Source organism: Patiria miniata, unplaced genomic scaffold, assembly GCF_015706575.1.
Source record: "Patiria miniata isolate m_02_andy unplaced genomic scaffold, ASM1570657v1 HiC_scaffold_29, whole genome shotgun sequence".
NCBI classification, from domain to species: Eukaryota; Metazoa; Echinodermata; class Asteroidea; order Valvatida; family Asterinidae; genus Patiria; species Patiria miniata.
In genome coordinates, this window is record NW_024037068.1 from 1077258 (window position 1) to 1098169 (window position 20912).

The window sequence follows — 20912 nt, forward strand, 5'->3', positions numbered from 1 at the left end:
GATGAATGGGAGGTTTATGGTAACATCATATGAATGATATCTCTTTGTGTGTTGTGTGGTTGTGAGAAGAACCAGTTGGTTTAACACTGTTTTGTTTTGTTTCATTTTGAAATACGGATAGGGTCATGGATGATTTTAAGAAGTTTGAGTTCTGTTTAGGACAGAAGCTGAAGCATCAACTCTAGGTTAAAGGTTCAGCACATAAAACCAAAAATTTTGAATAAACATTCTCAGGCTAGATTTGGAACTTGATTTGTGACTCTTCAGTTACTTTTTTTCAGGAACCATAGTCAGATCTTGAAAGTCCTCGCTCTACTGAGGTATATTGAAGACCTTTCTGGTACCAAATGTGTAAAAAAACTGTTTTACTTATGGCTGTACTAGAGAATTTCAACTTGGCTGTAAATCTAGACATGCAACAGTCAATATTTTAATCCCAGAAATCTCTATTCAGATGGCCTCCACTTTCTCAGTTTGTAGTTTTAAATTTTTTGTCGACATTTAGTATACAAATAATGAATGTTTGTGAGTGCAATGGTAAGAATAATTTCATGAGGTGATAGATGAAATGTTCCATTCCACGAGGCCTCGTGGAATTATTTGTTTTATATAACACCTGAATAAATACTTGTCATCTGATTGGTTGACTTTTAACATGTTTAAAAGCCAATTTATTCAGGTTAAAAACTGTTTAAAAGTTTGACAAGTTCAGAGCTATCATATTTAATTTATGCAAACTGTTCAACAGGTTGAGAACCATCATATTCAATTTATCTCGATTTAAAACAGCGCCACCATCACCGGCAGCAGTGACACCGTGCAATGGAAGTTCTATTCACCGTGCAATAGAACTTCTATTGCCTTGTGCGCTGCGCGCCGCACGCGCGCCGCACGCGCCGTGTGTTGGGACAAATAATTCAATGACATGTGATCGACGATCCACCAATCAGATGACGGGGATTTATTCAGGTGTTGTTTAATTGATGTTAATAACAAATATGTTTGTGAAGGGCAGAACCCGATATTGAGGTAAATCGACGGCTGTTTAATATTTATGGTTTTATTCATGCTTTACAAACCCTAGCCCTGCCATACGCAACACAGTGCATCAGGTGGAAAAGAACTGGTGCACTTTGATGCATTCAGCTACCAAGACCAGTGCATGAATGGCCAGCTCTGAAACAATGAGAGCTAAGTCCCATTGAATAATGCTACAGTTGTATCCTGCTGCATTCCGTGACCACCGACTCTGAGGCAGTGTGGCCTTAAAACTTTTCCCCCTGATGCATCTTGCTACATTTGGCAGGCTTGTCACTTAGTCAAGTGTTGCATGTTGCTACGTTTGGCAGGGCTCTAGCAAACATACCCTGGAGGGTTAGGGTTTAAGTTATTTGGCTTTATTGAAATTTTGTTCTCTTGTTAAATCCGTCTTTTCTGCCTGTAAACACGGAACTCTTAATTTTGTACCCCCAGTTCGGAAACCTTACAGCATACACGATTGTTCAGCTTCCAGAAGTGCTACACTGTCCTGAAGCCACCTCTTGTTAACATTAATTACTGTCTCATGCCTTTTTCCCTCCAGATTGGCACTGGTCTGAAAGACGAAGAGCTGGACACCCACAGCAAGTTCTTCAAGGCCCACGTGATTGACAAGCCCCGCCCATATTACCGTCACGACACGAGCCACATCCCCGATCACTGGTTTGACGCCGTTCAGGTGTGGGAGGTCAAAGCGGCCGACCTGTCCATCTCGCCGACCCATCGCGCGGCCATCGGCATTGTAAGTCAACTTCTTGATAAAATCAAACATAAGAAAAAAACACGAGTAAAGTCGTAAACAATATGTGGCATGTTCTGTCAAATGGGGTTGTGTGGCCAGGTGGTTAGGATTCGTGACTCACAATCAGAGGGTCAGGGGTTCGAATCCAGTTGCTGACCATATGTTGTGTCCCCCGGCAAGCCACTCCACCTCCACTTGCCTCTCTCCACCCAGGAGTATAAATGGGTACCGGCATTAGCTGGGGAGTAACTTGCAATGGACTGGCATCCATCCAGGTGGAGTAGAAATGTTCTTAGTCATTTCATGCCACTAAAACCGGAGAAAAACGCCGGCCTAATGGGCCATATTGGCTCACGACAGACTTTATTTACTTCAGTCAAAACCAGATGCTTTACTGTAGATCTTGAAATGAATGCAGATTCAGCTAAAGAACATCCTCTCTCACCAGGAAAGGCTTACATCATAAAATGTGCTGGCAAACTGAATCTGAATCTCATGCCATTTTCACACTCACCGTCAGCCAATCAGAATCTCTGGGTAGACTTCTTGACATATTCCTATGCACTGAATATTCAAGTCTGGAATCGCAGGTTCAATTTTGCTAGCCAATAGGAGAGCGCTTGTCAGGACAGCCATTTATGTGCTAGGAGGTCAATTCTGGGTTAGCTTTTGTGAAGAGCTATCTGATTGGTCAGAAATTATGTCAGTCCATATTTGGAAGTGTTCATGAATAATTAATCTAGCGTGGTCAAATAGGAAATATTTGGACTCGGTTTGCCAGGGTATCATCTTATGACGTATGCAAAGTGACTTCCCTGGCTAGCGAGGATGCCAAAGCACGACTTTTCAGTTTGCATATTTGTTTTCCTTATAATTGTTGAAAATACATTGTAAAAGTTTTAGACCATAATTTTGCCTTAGAAGGTGATTTTTTTCCGATGATTTGTCAAGAAATTCACAGCCCTAAACTTTAGCAGGCAAATTCTCTGTTTTCAACTCTGTGACATCACAAATTTCAAACAAGCACAATTGTGCCTATGAAAGTCTGTTTTCATAAATTAAATTGTCATTGTAAAGGGAAGATCCATATTTGAGCAATATTTAAAACTTTTTTCATCCCAGAAAAGTACACATCACATGGTGGTGTACCGGTTAATATATCGCATTTGCCTGTCATCCCCATTTTTTCCATTCTCCTAGGTTGATCCTGAGAAGGGCATCTCCCTGCGATTTCCTCGCTTCCTGCGGGTCCGAGACGACAAGAAAGCGGAAGAAGCTACCAACAGTTCACAGGTTAGTAGGTCAAGGGTCAGGACAAAGGCAAATGTGTAGTAAATCTTCGTATGATGGATTTGTTAAATGTTAGGCATGCTGGCAAAATGAGACAGAATTCGGCAGAGGACAAAATGAGGGTTTACAAGTATTAGGAAAGAGAATCAAATTCTCCTGAGGTTGGGGTGTTTGCATTAGTAAGATTGGAATATTTTTACTCATGATTATGAAAATTAACTAATGCTTTGATAGGAGCGTCTTAAAATGCGAAATATGGTTTCCACATTGTGGTTTTTGCTGTTTGAATTTGAAAGCCCTGTAAAATAACAATGTCTCATTGCATTATTTTGACACTTCTCATCATCTTGTTGTAAATTTTGCAACAACTTGTTCTACGATAACAAAATCTCAAATAGAACAAACAGAAGAAGTTTGTTTACACTTTCTTCTTTTTTTCCTTTTTCTGATCAGGTTGCGACTCTCTACAACAACCAAGACCAGATCAAGAACCAGAAAGCGACCGGTGTCCTGAAACCCAAGGCCAGTGAAGACTTTTATTAGGCAGAAAAAAAGTATGACACAAAAACAAAATAGAACAGTTCTTCAAATGGCTGTGAATTTGTGCAAGTCTTAAAATTGCAGCGCTGTGTTCAGTGAAATACTAGGCAGATCAGGTTGGTCTAAAGACCTTTTGGCCGGTTGAATGAAAACATGTGCAGTGCTTTTGGAAATAAAATAGAGGCTTTTGTTCTTCAATGACATCGTATCATTGTAAATACTGTAAGCCCAGAACTGTATGCTCAGCACTTCTCTGATTGCGTATGAGAAAAATAATTTCAAGCTTATGTGGGTGGGACTCAAACCCATGACCTCCTGCTTATTAGTACAGATGTCTGACCACTCAACCATCGAACTTGCCTTCGTCAGTTATCAGATTAAAAATGATACATCGTTGGGGACCATGTCAATTGAAGGAGTACTACAACATTAAAGTTGCGTTCTCCTTGCTATTTTTGAGATTCATCCTGAAAAGATAGATTCCTTTTCTAAATTGCTATTTTTCTAGCAATACAAAAGTTAATCAATTTTAAATGAGACATCTACGGAAAAGAAGCGTCCCATGTTAAGTTATTGAATTATAACTTTACAATTTCAAATTACTGGCTGCCAGACAATAATTGCATTCTCGCGGGGCAGGCTGGTTTCCACCACACAACCAGTATCGATAATGTACAGGCCGGGAACCAGCCTGCTCCCAAAGTGGATCTGTTTGCACCCAAAACAAAACAACATTTTTTAGAGGGTTGCAGACGACCAATTAAGGAAAGAGGGACATTTTTGGTTGAAATAAAAAGTATATGATTTTGCAGAGCACAGGGAACGGAACTTTTGAAAAACAAATGGACAAGTAAAAAATATTCCATTTGAAGTCAACGGTTATATTGACAATGTTGATAATAGATGTTTTTAAACTGAAGTAAAGCCATATTCAGTTATTTCTCCCATTAGATTGGGTAATGAATGAATTTATTCAGATGAAGGTTATATTATGCACTCTAATTCTAAATTCTTCTCAGCCAGTTAATATTTGGCTAGGTAAAACTGTTGGGTGTTAATTCCAGATGCATAGATTTTTTTTATTGATACAAAAATCTTAAAATAACCCTAAGATAATTTCAGCTTATCAGCTCACACTGAAACTTTAGGGCCCATTGCAATTCATATCCAGTACAAGTTCCAGACAAGTTGCGGGTAGAATCATTCACTTTGTCTGGAAGAAGCTCGGCATTTGTCCCAGACATGTTCCGAGGAAATTTTCTTTAGCAACTGCTTGACTCCTAAATACTGACAACTCCATTGTGGGAAGATTGCTGGGAAGTTGTTCAGAATCCTGCAACTTATACCCGATACAACGTCCGGAACTTGTCCAGAACTCGTCCGGATATAAATTGAGACTGGCCCTTAACCGAATGTTGATGTTGTTGGGTTTTTGTGAGTTCAAGCAACATGCATTTTGATATTTTATAGTTTTTGTAAATAAGTAGATTTATTAAAAGAATTATCCAACCAGTCCATTCGATGGTGAATTTACAAAGCACTCAGCCCGAGTAAAGATTATAAAGGCTCAATGATAGTTTGCCTTTTAAAAACTATAATGGAACTGTTGGTTAACGATGAAATCAAATAATAAAAGATTGATAGTTGCTGAAAAGGTTTTTAACCAAAAAGTGTAAATTTTAAGGATTCATTGAAGGAATTTTGTGTTTCAAATGTGAAAGATGGACACTCATGCGATAGTGTAAGCCACATTTTCGGTATTCAATTTCAAGCAAAAACTGAATTGTCCTGTTGTATATTTTGATGAAACATTTGAATATTCCTGCATTTCAGATAATTCTGTGGTACTCATTAAATTTCATTTCCAATTCCAAAGCAGGAAAAATCTGAGAAAGTACCTTGGTGTTGTTATTCAAAACAACTTGGAATAGGACAAACAGTCTCATCACGCAGCAACCAAAGCTACCGAGGTGCTAAATTTTGTGCGAAGAAATTTTTACCAGTGCTCAAAGACTGTCCAAGAAAACCTGTACCAAACCATTGTCCAACCACATTTGGAGTATGCCTCAGCCGCTTGGAACCAAGGAACCAAAAAAAGAGGGAGGCTCTACAAAAAGTCCAACGAAGACCAGCCAGGTTCGTGTGTGGTGACTTTAGAGCCAAATCCAGTGTGACCAAGATGCTCATCAACCTCAATTGGAACCCTATTGAGACTAGGCGAAAGACGCAACGACTAGCCACACTCCACAAGATTCTTAACCAGCACATCGACATTGACGCCAACTTATACCTCAGACAGAAAACTATCAGATCCAGGAGAACCCACAACAAGCAGTTTGAAGTCCACCATCATACATCTACCCCCTTTATCCAGTCTTTTTTTCCTGAAGCCATTTTACTTTGGAATGCCCAACCACAGCAATCCGTCAACATAATTTCCTCTGCAGCCTTCAAAAGCTCCATCCAAGACCAACAAAGACTTAACAGGCCCCCGCTAGGCATCGACTCTTGTCAACTTCCAGTTAGTTCCTGGTGGACCGTTCAGGTTTTTGATGTACAAGGTACAAGAAGCCAGAGCTTTTTGGTGGTTATTTATGTATAAATGTTGAGATGAGCAGGTTTGCTTTAGTCCCTGTATGACTGGAAACAGGTTCTTTTAGAAAGTCAGTAAAAACAAAAATCACAGTACTCAATTTTTTTTTCGGAATCCAACTGGCATAGTTTTCTTACAATATGCCCACGGTGTAGATGTATTTCCAGGCTCATCTTATTTCCTTTGAATTGAGTCCACGCTAATGAGGAAGTCTAACGACTGCAGCGAACACATGATGCCAGCAACGTCATCACTACGCCAACAGGATCTTTTGTGACTTCTTTTCCAGAAAGCTTCTAAGGAAACCCTGTATATGCTAGGATCCCTCATTAAATCCTTGAAAATAGCATCAGCATTTGCGTGATGATGCCTCCAGTACAAGAAATGTAATCCTTTTAAAGACCATCTCACCATCTCATTTGTTTAAATGACGTAAGATTGACGTTCAGAACTTTTGTGACGCAGTACCCAGCCTTGTTACTTGTTAATTGCGTTTTACAAATAAGGTCATATTTTGCTTATCCTGTTTTTAAACTGATTTCATGAATAACAGCCTTAAAAATAAACCAATTAAATTGTGACTTGACGGGACACTACTCCAACAATAATAAATACCAATGTTCTTTAAAAAGTGCACAGAGGCCTATGCACCATTTTCCCTCTCAAAGTTGTTTTTTTTTTGGGGGGGGCCTTTGGAGCACATCCCCCCCCCCCCCCCCCACCCACATTCTGCTCAAAATTCGGGGAAGGAACAAACGAGCGTTCAAATTTTAAAAACAAATTGTATGCCCCTTCCAGAATAATGATCACCCCTCCTCCCCCGAGTGCCAGTTACTATCTACTGTGTATGATTATTAATCTGGTTCATTTGGTCAATAAAAGCATGGAGAAAGGAAAACATAAACCTCATCTCCCAGAAAGTATACGCTCGGTTCTGTCGTTACCGGGAATTTTCGAGAATGCAGTGTCGAACTATCGTCGGAGTCGATCCTGTTTACGTTAAGCAGAGTTGTAATGACTCGAGTCAATGACTCGACTCGAGTCCGAATCGAGTTTTGGCGACTCTACTCGACTCAACTCGAGTCCCTAAGGGTAAATTACTCGACTGGACTCGAGTCACTGCGAGCAAATGACCTGACTCAACTCGAGTCCCTCGTCAGTCCCTCGGGGTCGTATCATAAGTCCGACGCCTCATAAGTCCGACGCCTCATAAGTCCGAAATTTCGGACTTATGAGGCGTCGAAACTGGATTTTAAACACATTTGCCAATTCGTTGTTTCATCATTGGATTTCATCATTGGGTGATTTCTTATAAAGCTCTTAGATTCGATCGCCTGCTAAATGTGTGCCCTCCTTTTTAAAATTAAATAGATCCATGCCCACTTTTAAATATTAATCAGAAACAGTTTTGTATAATGCAATTTGGTTTGATGTCAGCGATCAGCGAAAAAAAAAATTCTAGACCCGAAGCCAAACCAGATCTTCTTGTTAACTGTTAGTACAAAGGATTTTCTCTCTTGTCCTCATTTGTTATTATAGAGTTCAAAATTTCAAATAAGTGACTCGAATTGACTCGAGCTAAATATTTGACTCGACTCGACCTTCTTGACCTAATGACTCGACTTGAGTCACAAAAATCAGTTACTCATTACAACTCTGACGTACAGGCTGCAGTTAACCGACATATTGTGGTCCGTCGGACAAACCCGGTTGTTCATCACGGTGACTGCCTTATTTTCTATTTGTCTAGAGGAATCACTGGTTGAATGGTAATCCTGGATGGCCGCCCCCGCCTGCCTTAAAGATGTACGTGTTATATTCCAGTTACACCCGGGTTTTTTTTATATAAAAACTAATACTTTTCTATCAATACAAAAGTTGCTCACATTTGAACTGGACATTGATCCAAATTTATCGGCCCTACTTCAGATAAAGGCTGTCTTTCAGATAGTTTCAAATGCACAAAAATAGCAAAAGTATGGGGGTTGGTGAAAAAACGTGCAAGTTAGAAATTAAGCAGAACCAAAAACAAACGAATTTGCTGCAGAGCAAGGACAGTACGTTACTGACAGATGAGTGTTGGGTGGGCAAAACTTAGCAAAATTGAGCTAAACAAAACTTTTCGAAATCACCCTGGAAAGGACACATTCAACAGATAAGCAGCGCCCGGATTTTTTTCTTGCATAGATCCCCTCTCAGAATAACCCCTTAATTGAGAACTTGTGTCAGGATAATTACAAGCAAGGCAAACGTGCGTTTTAACCTTATCCAGCTGCTTATAAATGGCAAATCACCATGGTTACTATACGAGTGCTTGGTAACAATGACGATCTTGTGCCTATTTTTTGCAAGCTCATCCTTTCAAATGCATCTTGTTTCTTCCGTTGGCAGTCTGCAGTAATTAAAATGTACGCTTAACTATTGGATTTATTTTTTAAAAATATCTTTTTTGATATTTTGATTTTTTAATACTGAATTCACATAGGGTCTACAAATAGACTGGTATAACAAAAAAACAATGGCCTCTATGAGATGGCTGTTTTTGCGTAAGGTCTTGAAAGGTTCCTTGTTTGTCCTCAATGTAATTTGCATTGATATCTAATAACAAATATTGTGTTGAAAGTACATACATAAGTGGTTTGAAGAAATTGAAAATTTGTCTTTTTTTGCTAAGTAGATCCAGATCATAATCAAAATAAAGCTTTTTTTAATAAAAACAATCTTAAATTAAATTTAGGTGGGACTTTGTCGAGCCAGAAAAAAACTAAGTTAAAGAAATCGCCCTTCTTGAAGATATACTAATAAATCTCCAGTTCTGAATCGGAACTTTGAGTCCCACTTTTCGTATTTAATGATTGATATATATCTCCCTTTTTACCATAAATTAAATTGACCAAGCTAGACGCCTTAAATCCGTAAGTAGAGAAGTTGTTGACTATGGAGAGGAGCGAATATCAAGAGCGCCCGGGCCGATTCTTCGAAACTCGTAGGTGTTCTTGTCCGGTCGACAGACGGTACGGGGGCCCAACCGTATTATGCCGTGTATGCGTACTGACCGAGTTGATTACTAGCACAATGGGGAAATGCACGAACTCATCTACAAGATGCACCGAGATGTTGTTGACTCGTCTTGGGTTGTTTGATGTCACAGACGCCCCCTCACTTCTTCCCGCGATCCGCCCCCATGTTTTGGGGTTTCTTTTTAGTTTTGGCTTGATAAAGAGGAAATGTGTGCGACCAACCAGCTAGAGATATCCTACGTTTAACAGCTGTTTCTTCTGATTATTGATAGCCCCATTTTTTTTTTTAAGGAACACTCTCGATGTGTGTTTTTTTTTTTAAAGATTTGCCTTCTTTTAAAGAAGCGATAATTAATGCCGTCGGCGCTTGAGTGTCTTAATAAAGAAACAGCTACCCACGTGTTGACATTTTGGCTCAGTTGAGGAGGGTTGCTAGTTGAAGTTAGCCAACGTTTCTTCATGAAAAAAAAAGAGAAATTTCCATTACCCTTTCTCGTTCCCCAAGAGCGAAACGGGCAAATTTAATTTTCCAACATACTTCTCTTTCCTGACATATCAAAAATGTCAGTTTATACTTCGTACAAACCTGAAAGGCATGGCTACGGGGTGGATAGAACAATCCATTTTCAAACTCTTGAAGCCGTTCGCGAAATTTGTATGTCCCCTCCCAGACGTGTTGCAATGTTGATATTTGAGCTCCGCCCACTCTAATTCCCGCTACCCTGGATTTACGGTTTGTGTATTGCAAACCGTTTTAGTTTCGATAGTCCTGACATTCAATTCTGCTAAGCTCTTGCAGCGTTGCATAGCAGGAACATCTCTAAAACGAGAACATTCCAGACGGAGTCTGGTATTATAAATCCCATTGTTTGGGGAGTTTTAGGTGCGAATGAAATGAAATGAAATGAATGAAATTCTTGGCCCTATCAAGACACATATCTATACTTTACAAATTCTGCATTGAAACATCCTTGTGGTGGAGTAATGTCATGTGCGAATGCGCAATAGTTAATTCCGTAGAAAGTCTGAATGGATTTTCTTTTCATGAGAATTCTTGGCCCTAATCCTCTGATCGTTGGTCCTGTAACTTGCTCATTCCCTGGCAAAATTCTTGACTATCAGTCTTGTATTCAACTGGCCTGCGAGTTATCTTGCTGCCTCGTTAGTGAGAAATACACGCCGCATTTTTAAGACCGAGACTCGGCCATGCCGTGCGAGGCTGACACTCGGGTTTTCATATCCTTCGGAAAGATTCGAACCGTGCACCTTGCATTTGGAGGGGATTTTCTGAAATAAAAATTCGGAATTCCGACTTCGAAAACTTGAAGAACGAAACTTTCTAGCTACAAGTGTCGACAATGTAACTAAAAGGTTCAACGAATCAAAATTATGTCGACCGTGCGCGCATCCATTCCAAATCAGGCCCAACTCTGAAGAGAAATATTGCTGGTGGATTTTATCATTTGAGCTGGTCACTGGATTCTTGCAGACTGGCAAGCCGACGGTGATGACGACAGGGACCAAGGAATTGGGGCCGGTGGTTCTGAATCAATTATTAAAGGTGAGTCTTCATCCTGTAGGAATTTCAAAACTAATTGCTTCTGAAAAATTGATCGATGCTGGTTTCAAATGGTCAGACGACGACTGAAAGTCCGAAAGAGTAAAAGGGGAAATTGCCTGTATTTCTTTAGGTCTTTCTCGGAGTTGTTGCGCTATGTCCAAAATATAAAGTTGCTGAAGAAAACTGGAAGATTCATTGATGAGTTCATGATTATCTTCCGACTTATCTACTTCAACTTGTGATATACGAAATATTTAGTCCCTTTTATTGTATGTGTTGGTCATGTAAATTTAAATTTTCACAAGTAAAAGCGTCAAAGTTGGGTGTTTTTGTGTGTTTTTGTGTGTGTGTGGGGTTTTTTTTGGGGGGGGGAGGAGTTCACAACATTATCAATGACCTATCAATGAGTTAGTGCCTCAAGTTACATTAACAGCAACAGCGCCCTCAGTTTTCTCGGAACTGTATTAGGATTGTAAATAATGCCAAAAAAAATCGCTTTAAAAATTTAACGAACACCACAAAATCTGAGAGTGTCTAATTAATAATCATACAGTTCAGACGAGTGCAATTGCCAAATTGCAGCTTATATTAAAAATTAATGGTCTGCACGGAGCTAGCCCTGCTCTGTCTCTAAGCGCTTGCAGTGCATACAAACTCGTCAGAGGAATAAGATAGTTCACCGTCCTTTCTTTGTATATGTAGCAGCTGGATTGAAGTTGTACATATCCATAATGCACAGTGTAAGACATCAAGTGTAGAACAAGTGCATAATATTATTTACATCGACGTATGAAACTCGGATGTTTTCGTCTATTCGGCCAGTAATGAAATGAATCAGGTGATCAATTAATTAAATGCTTTGGTTTGAAGAAAAAACACAATATCGCTTAAGGTAATGGTTAAAGGTTTTCTGTTGGGGGGGGCGGAATTCAAAGAAATACCCACATTTTGGCAATCCAACCATTTCATGATTTTTTGGTAATGTTTCAAAACTTCGTTCATTGCATTCACACCGCCCTCACTTGACACGAAGCAGTTAACGGCGAGGTACTGACTTCTGTAATCACTCATTATTAGTGCAATTTTGTCATGGCGGTTAAGTACGTTATGGTGTTGTAATTTGTTCCCGCACTAATGGAAGTTGGTTTTTCATTTTAAAATGAAAAACAAGGTCGCATGGACAGCAGCATAATGACAGTTTAGCTGTGAAAACATTAGGCTATGGCAAATTGCACCAATTAAGAGATGTTTGTCACTGTACAGTCAATGAATTGCATATGTTGGTGGCGTTCAGATTCCGAATCGGTTTGAAATTCTTAATTGGGAGGCTGAAAAGCACAATTTGAAATGTTCAGTTGTCGCCAGCCCTCTGTTAGCAAACAAAACCTGGGTCTACGTCTCAGCATCGCTCACAATTGACGACATGTGATTACAGGCCGTTTCATTGTAACTCAGGTGTAAAGATAACCTTCAGAATTATCTGTTAGATGGGTCCGTTCCCATGGAAACACTTATGTCACGCGAGTCGGACGCACGGCATCTTCAAGTTGTAATCTTTGATTAAATTTTGCGTGGCTGGGCATTTCGTTCGAAGCCTACGTACGTAAGGACCTTACGGTAAGACATGCGTCTGTTTGCATATATGGAAAGAAAAAAAAGTGCCACACTTCGGTTTATGCCAGTTGGAGGTCGTTGACTCGACTGCAGTGGAATGTTAGTGCATTTGTTCCTCGTCTACACATCTTGCATGACTGGAACTACGATTTGAAATAATTCCAATTACGTTATCCGAGGAAAGCGCACTGTGTTCAATATGTCATGTTGTCTGTAGTATGTATGGTGCTGCTTCCCATCTCATTACATATGTTTTTACTGTGCGCTATAATGTTATGGTGTTGGCAATTAATTTGATGTAAAGAATTTGTTGACAACTTCAGTTTTCCTTTTGAACTTAATTCAGTGGAATTCCAGTAAACGAATTTTTTCCCCCTTTTTTTTAAGAATAACTGCCAAAAATGAATCTTAAATTAAAAAAGAGGGAATTCGGTTGACTATTATATGTCCGGTGGAGTGGATCTGGAGGGTTTCATAACTCAGAAACTGTTTAAATACAAAACAACGTAGTGCTCGCGTAACATGTAATGGCCGATGTAAAGAAAAATAGTGATAAAACTACGATCGTATAGCAAAGGCATAATGTTATGTTATGTGAAGGCATGTCTATATAACACCACGAAAGTAACAGTAATTTTAAGACGGAAAAGCAATCTTCATTTTTAAAAACAAAATTTATTTTAACTTCTGTCAGTTATAAATAAGTTGATCAAGCCATGTACAGATCACATGCACCACGTCATATCGTCTCTTATTGCACAATACAAACCTCGTGATCGAGTAATACATGTTTTTCATAGAATATTACCAAAATAGTAAGAAATTGCATTTAAAACCTCAAAATCTAAGTTTTTCAAATGAAAGTACTAAAATATAGAAATTTGGTATCAAATACAGTAGATTTGTGACATCTCATGTTGTGTTAGTATATAAACAAAGTAGCTACTGTTTTGTTTGATGAGATAAATCTGCAATTTATGTTATTTTTTTTTAACTTCATCTTTTCTCAGTAGTCATGACAAACGATTCCAATGTCGCGGCCATTAAACATAGAAAAATGACAAATGACAAAAATCCCCAAAATACCAGACAAAATATGATATAAACATTAAAACAACGCTTTGGTATTTTTTTTTTGTCATGCGTCCAAAATATCAAAATATTGTTACTATGGTTACGCAATATAGAACCTCTGTGAATATATATATCGCCGGTTCCATTAACAATATCGATAAGAAACATGGTAAACAAAATAAGTGGAGTGTTTACTTTGTATTCATACACAATATTATAATATGTATAACAGTTACAATATCGAGTGCTAATACGGTACGATGTGCTTTTTTTACCAAGCCATTCGGTGCACGAAAACCATCCAAATCTGATGTCCCACTATCACTTTTTTTTTTAAATAATGTCAATTGTGGCAACATTCGTTCATATCATTCTGTAAATTAGACTCCAAACGTTACATTCACAAAGGTATCCTCTTCATTATAAATTCATCTTGCAGCGAAGAAATCGTGGTGCAATAAGGGTGTCAAATTTTTTTTCGTTATCAGATTTTCAGTGAAGGGTTTCTCATATCTTTTTTTGAAATATCAATCATTTTATCTCCCATGTGGAAGCAATGCAAAGCAACCGTTACAGAACCCGTTCCTTCGCTACAAAATATTTTCCCTGACATTATGAGCCAAATGCGAATCGGGGACATTCCACACTGTTGACTCTTGAATGTCATAAACAAGTGTGTCAATTCATATACCATGCCACCGCTATCCAAAATAGAATTTCGCATATCGCATGAGTGCATTCTCTCTCTGTTGGATTGTTGAATGAAATGGTCGTTCATAACATTCTTTACGTTCATTCAAGTCCAATCTGGCGCACATTCCAACGGCTGTTCTATGAAGTCGTTGAAATCAACACGATTTTTAAAAGTTTTTGGGGGTAAAACAGCCGTATGGACGTCATTAAAAAAAAGTATTGGTAACAAGACTCGTATGCCTGTACTATAATGCAAAACCATTTTTCATATCAAACCTGTCACGGTCCTTTCATTATCACCAAGTGAAGTCTCTCGATATAAACAGGAATACTGCAAGGCTCTTTGTAAGAAACTGATGCAAGTTTAGGGACTGACAGAGTCAATAGTGGAATGTGTTTTCTCCATCAGATAGGAAACGTTTGGACTTTAAATCTTCCTCATACATTCCTGCCATGCTGTGTGTAGTGGCACAAAATATTTGCCCCTATTTGCCCTCCTCATACCGCATGTGATCTAGGATCAAGACAAAAATAGCACTTAACACAGATTCTCGGTATAAGTCACTCGTTAATTTACCAGTCTACTGCTTATAAGTCATGTCAATAACATGAACAATTCTGAATGCTTATACATATTCAACTTAAAAAAATATGATACTTAGATTGAGAAAGAATGTAAAAATATTATCATTGTGAAAATTATTTACTCGATTTTTGTACATCTATATATTTGATATCAATATTAATATAAAAAGCCAATTGAGTCAAAAGGGCTCAGTGAGATAGCACAGCCGCTTTGGCTGAGTTGCATTCTGAAAAATGTAAAAGTGACTTTCCCTCGGCGCGAGAAAAATGACAAGATTTGGCTAACAACTGAACCTTTTGTACATGAACTGTTGCTTCAGTTCGAGTTGCTATGGTTACAGCGACCAAATTAAAGACAATAATTAGTGAGTATTTCATGATTATCTTTATATGGAAGTTCATTGTTTTTTGTCATCATCAACTAGCTGGTTGTGACCCAGACGTCTCTCTGGGAGTTTTCAGTTAGCTGCGATCAGAGACTGGTGGCCATATTGGTCTGTGGACGGTAGTGAGGCATTCAAGCTGTCGTACAGCATCCAAGACTCATGGGCTTGTGTAGTGGGGTTGGGTTGGGAGTCGAACCCCGGACCAGCGGTGTAAGACTGGGGAGCTGTGGTGGTCTCGCCCCAGTAACCAAACCCGTCATCTTTGCTTTGGAAGAGCGGGAAATCCCGGCCTCCCACGGGGGACCGTTGGCTGCGGAATCCCTTCATTGCCGAACGCTGCTTCATGTAGTTGGCGAACTCGGTCGGGGAGAGCTGCTGGAAATTGACCTTCTTGCCCGCCGACTTGAGCTTGGTGGAGCCGAACTTGGTCTGGGCGAAGGATGCCGCAGTGAAGGTAAGAGATGAGGGTCTGGAGAGAGGGGCTGCTTGTAGCCGAGGCTTGCCTGTGACTGGGGTGGGGGTGGGGACGACAGGGGGCATCGGGTGGAGAGCCTGAGGGTGGGGGAGGTGCTGATGATGGTGTGGAGTGGGGAGTCCCAGTGGCACCATCGGCTGGAACCCCAGAGCAGACACTGGCGATAGTGAGATCCCTCTCATGGAGGAACTCAGTGAGTCCATTGTCATGGGCAGGAAATCCTCAGCCTCGGGGTTGAAATTGAACTGGCCCGAGCCGGTCAGATCCGGCTCGCTCTGGACGTGGCTGGGCCCGGCTGCCTTCGGGCGCTTCTCCTGGTAGATGACAGAGACAGTTCCCTTCTCTCCCATACGGAAGGACACCTCTCCGGGGTCCACCCAGATGCTCAGCTCATGCGGAAGTGCCTCGGTCAAATCTCCGGTCTCTAGCCCACTGCGCTGGATAGCCGTAGCCACTGCCGCATCCATCTCCCTGGTCCCGATGCGAAGACACCGATATCCCGAGCCTTTACAAGGCGACTCCGGGTACCAGTGGCCGTTGAATTTGTTGACCAGGGATTTGTCCAGCTCTTCGGCGAAGAGGTCCTGCTGTTGGCGGGGGATCTTGGAGCAAAGTTGCTCCAAGATGAAGGTGATAGCGCATTGGATTTCTGCCTTCATGTTGGTTGGGGTGGTGGGGTATAATCAGTGATGACAGACTTCAGCGTAAACCTGCAGTGAGAAGGACGAAAAAAAAATTCCCAATAAATAACTGACAATCTTGGCAAATATAGCTATTTCCATCATTCAGAAAATCTGCTGTCATCCAGCAACACGACTGTATTGATAAAGGGCTCCCTTCATGGATGACAGGATTATCAAGACGTTTACAAGGGGACAATGCAATAACATAATCATGACCAATGTATGACAATATCAATACCGGTATCACTTTTCATACAGTGACCGAGTGCAGCTTTTCCCTTTCATTATTACAGTTTCACAACTCCAAACCAATTCGTTTACTTTCCTAACCATTTTAAAACCCTTTAAAAGTTATTTTACCATATCTTTAAAGTTTGTGAGTAAGCCATTAAACCTGACCTAGTTACTTCATATGATTCTCATTCGCACGCGGTGCAAGGACTACCCTGGACCCATGACACATCGCGACAACCAGGGACACGGACCTATGCATGTGATTCACTGCTTCCCTACCCCCCCCCCCCCCCGGCCCCCCTCGGCCCGCCTCCCCCGGAGCCCATTCACAAAATGACTCTTCCCTGGATTAGCCTCTGACACGTGCCCTTTACAACGCTCCCTACCCGGCGGTAATGAGCAAGGCACGACGCCACAAATGAAAAGAGACTTGAGTGGGAGGCTAAGAAATGACTCGGCCGTCCAAAAACAGCCCCTCAAGGAAGCCTTATTCATCGGCGCTTGTCTCCGAGGATTTTCCAGCGCCAGGTTTGCTCATATTAAAGGTCGCATGCAGTGCCAACACATTTGGAAATTTCACTAGAGTTAAAAAAAAAATTACCCGAGGCTTACGGTAGCCATGATGTGACAGAGGTCTCTGATCGTGACTCGTTCAAGGTGATTCTATTTTTAAAAAGCTGTTATATTCTAAACGAAGTTGCTTGCAAATTTTCTATCAATGTTTTGTTTTCAACATTTTGATCTCAGAGAATGTACACGAGTGTTCGTCAATTCTGTAATGGATACCTAATGAAAAACAACAGATCTTAATCATCCAAAAAGGATATCAAAAAAGGATATCAAATGATTTCATTTGAATTCGGCATGATCACTCAGTCATAATACATTAACGCTTTAGGTTACTACAATAAAATTAACACCCCGCGGGCCAAGGGAAAACCGATAGCAAATAAATAATGTTTTTCCTGCAGGTTAATATAATTTCCTTAGACATTATCAGCGAAACAGCACCTTCAATTTTAAGCCACCGTGGATAAAATCAAATCAGCCTGTTGATTTTTTTCTCCATATAATACACAAACCATAAATACACCAATGTAAAACAGCTGTTCCTTTGTTGTCGTGTTACTGAAATCCATCGCTCATTATTACAGACAATATTCGAACTATGTCACGGCAAAATATTATTCCAAAATGCTATACACACAGTATGCGCTCCATATGGCACAGCGCATGAACGCACAAAGCGTGGGAGTATTTTTTTTATCCGACCATCGTAACGCAAATCCACTGTAGCTAGCCGCGAGCTAGCCGGAATCCCTGCGTGCGGTCGACTATTCAACAAAATATTGGCCTTCCCTCAAACCCACACACACACAATTAGTACCTTCAACACTTTGATGCGAAAATCCCGAAGTATAATTCAAATTCATTGCAATCATTGATATATATTTTTATATTTTAATAAAACAGAATCCAATTCAATACTGAGAGGAGAGTATTATTATAATGCAGATAATAATCGATTTCTATTTTTATCCAAGTTTTACCGTATATTTATTGTGATATGATATTGACATTGATTTAAAAAAAAAATCGTTTCAAACATAGCACTCCAGAGTAAATTGAAAGGGGGCTGGGGTTACCCCAAATATTTGTCACCTTTTTTGTAAAATATCTAAATGCACCATACATTAGCGAGGATGCCCATTGGCCGCATTACTGGAAACAACATAGGCTATATTCAAGAATTGCAACAACAATTTATAGGCCCATTCAGAAAAGTATAAAAACAAAGCAAAGTATGAAACGAAAACATTGTAAACCCGAATGCAAAAAGAGAGTAACAAAAAATATTGAAACATTAATTTTATTTTAAAAAACAGTACTCACTTGTTTACAGTTCGAATGCAGAGATCCACACCGACACGAAAGCACTATGGATGGAACAGCTGCGATGTAAGTCGTGAAGGCAGGGCGCGTGTTTGTGTGATATTCCAAGTGTGTGTTGCGGTTTTTTTACGTTGTCAGTGAGCGTACTGACGTCTGGCCATTGAATGTCACCTGCATGGGAATTGTGCCTGTTTTTATCCACTGTCGCTGGCCCATTGACGGGACTACTTTATTAATAATTCGCGAGTGACTACACCATCTGGACTGTGACACAATATACATGTACTTGTGCGTTATCGTCGAGGATAACGATTTTAAAGGTTTGTTTCAACAACACACGAGACCGGAAAAGAGATTAACAGAACACAAAGGCCCCTGATTCTCGGAGAACGGACGGCAAAAGCTCGACAAATCGTGTGAAAGAAAGCAGGGCTAAGTAGTTTTTTTAATGCGATGTTTTAGGGGAAGTTATGAGGTAGCGGATTAATACAGACCTGCTTTGAAATCATGAATATGCAAAGAAGGAAGGAAGAGACACTGTCAGTGATTGGTCGTCGGGAGCGGAAGCATAATTTGACAATTATCTTGTTATGCTGACGTCAGTATGCGGTGTTTTCAAGCCGTGTGTGATTGTTGTGTGTATACCGTGAGGATGGGGGTCAGCGCGGGCCGTCGGCGGCCCGTGTGCATGCCGAGCAGACCGCAGCACGTGCTGGGCAAACACCGGCTGAAATCCTTCTCACCGTGATTACTATGCTAATTCGTGGCCCGCGCTTGCCACGTGCCACGGGGTGCAAGTGCGGGGATTGTTTGGGGGGGGGGGGGGGATTAACAGGACGATGCTGGGAACAAAGGTGGGAACTTCCGCTTAGGGTACATGCCCGGAGGCACTGGGATGGACCATAGAGCAAGGAACGGACATTGTTTGCATTGTCAAACTTCCAAAACACTGTCTCCGGAACTTGAACACATTCGCTCACTTCGCCTGGTATACACGAATTCATCTGCAGCCCATCTGAACAAAATCCTTTTCCGTCTGCCTGTATCCGAGAGCTTTTCCAATCTTTCTTATTCTAATTATAAGGTTGAACAAAGAAATTGACAGGAACGGTAGGCCTATGAACATGCGACCTCCGAACAGCGTACCGGCGCTCTTATGAATAAACCAGCTCTATATTATGATTGAAACCATTTTTTACAATATCTTACAACCATCTTAGAAGTTAGATAATAATTATACCTATTAAAAACTGCACCTCTGTAGGCGAAGTCAACCCAATCCATGCGAATGCCATATGGTGAAACCTTGCCCTAGATGTTGGTACGTACCAGTATACTGCAGCGATATTACTTCCGTTCTGTGGATAACTCGTTAAAATATTCACCTCCTTTGTTTAATTATTTCAAGGTTTTCATCAAGAGATCGATATCGATGACTATCTATCACAATATTGAGGGATTCTGTTAACATCCGTCAAAAATAATTCTATGCAGTTTGATCTATACGCTTAGCCGTATACATTCATGTACATGTATTAATGGGTATTGTTTGTTCAAACGAGGTGTGGAATTTATTCCAAAATCAATTTTGGAAAATAATTGATCGGGTGTGTACATGAAGTGAGTTTAAGTTTGCTTATATAACTTTCATTATAATACTTGCCATCTTTTTCACCATCTCGTCCACCTGTAGTTATTATTTCACCACAATCACCAACCATGTCACCATTATCATACCCATCATCACTTCTACTATTCTCACCACAATCACCGCCACAACACTACTGTTATGTTCATTTTACATCTTAAGATCTAGATTGTCAAGAGACTTGTAATGTACAATTACTGGGAATCGATGCTTGTCCATATAGTGTTTATTTGTAATTGTTGAGGCTCAAAATGACCACACATTCATTTTAAAGATGTTTTTCAGTCTCTTATGACTAGCATCTCCGAACTCGGTTTGGAAGTTTTTAAAAAAAAAGAGAAATCGATAAAAAATAAACCAACCCCCTCCCCCCGCTGTGCGAAGTGTCAACACAAATCTTTAGGAGGTATTTATGGGGCTTCGTTTTCTGCAGGGACAAGTCATTGACATCATTGGCATTTCCCGAATTATGATCTTGAGCGGATGCGGCGAGAACCCGCGGCGAAATGCACGCAGGAAGAAAACAAGGTTGTTTTCAATTCCGCTCTGCCTTGAAAAACAAGTAAGTGCGTAATCGGTGCGAGGGACGACGTGCATCGTAACACGATTGCCGGCCGGTCTGACGTCAGTACGGCGTTCCCGTATAGACGCGGTCCTCGGCGCGAGCCACGACGGCCAATCAATGGCCGGGTTATTTTTAGCCGCGTGGTATTCGCCGTGTGTGGATACGAGGCGAGCAAGCAGCGCGGGGAGTTATGAGGAGGCAGTGTCTCCCGCTGATGATGTCAGAGGACCAAAGATGTGCGTCTGTAGTGAGTGTATATCTCTAAGCCATTGCTGGGT

General features: G+C 40.5%; 2 protein-coding genes across 3 annotated transcripts in view; one reads left to right on the forward strand and one right to left on the reverse strand.

Moving 5' to 3' along the window:
• LOC119735708 (DNA ligase 1-like) overlaps positions 1–5495 on the forward strand; it is a 32477-nt gene extending 26982 nt beyond the window's left edge. For both annotated transcript variants that reach the window (XM_038209590.1, XM_038209591.1), the window contains exons 22-24: positions 1583–1780; positions 2981–3073; positions 3524–5495. In XM_038209590.1, the coding sequence (XP_038065518.1) occupies positions 1583–1780; positions 2981–3073; positions 3524–3613 (381 nt within the window). In that variant the 3' untranslated portion in view covers positions 3614–5495. The remainder of the gene's footprint in view (positions 1–1582; positions 1781–2980; positions 3074–3523) is intronic.
• A 7901-nt stretch (positions 5496–13396) lies between these two features.
• Positions 13397–18920, reverse strand: LOC119735952 (protein Tob2-like). The gene is made up of 2 exons (XM_038209927.1): positions 18422–18920; positions 13397–16321 (listed from the first exon to the last, which is right to left on the reverse strand). The coding sequence occupies exon 2, from the start codon at positions 16268–16270 to the stop codon at positions 15209–15211; it is 1062 nt and encodes a 353-aa protein (XP_038065855.1). The 5' UTR covers positions 16271–16321; positions 18422–18920; the 3' UTR covers positions 13397–15208.
• Positions 18921–20912: the final 1992 nt, after the last annotated feature.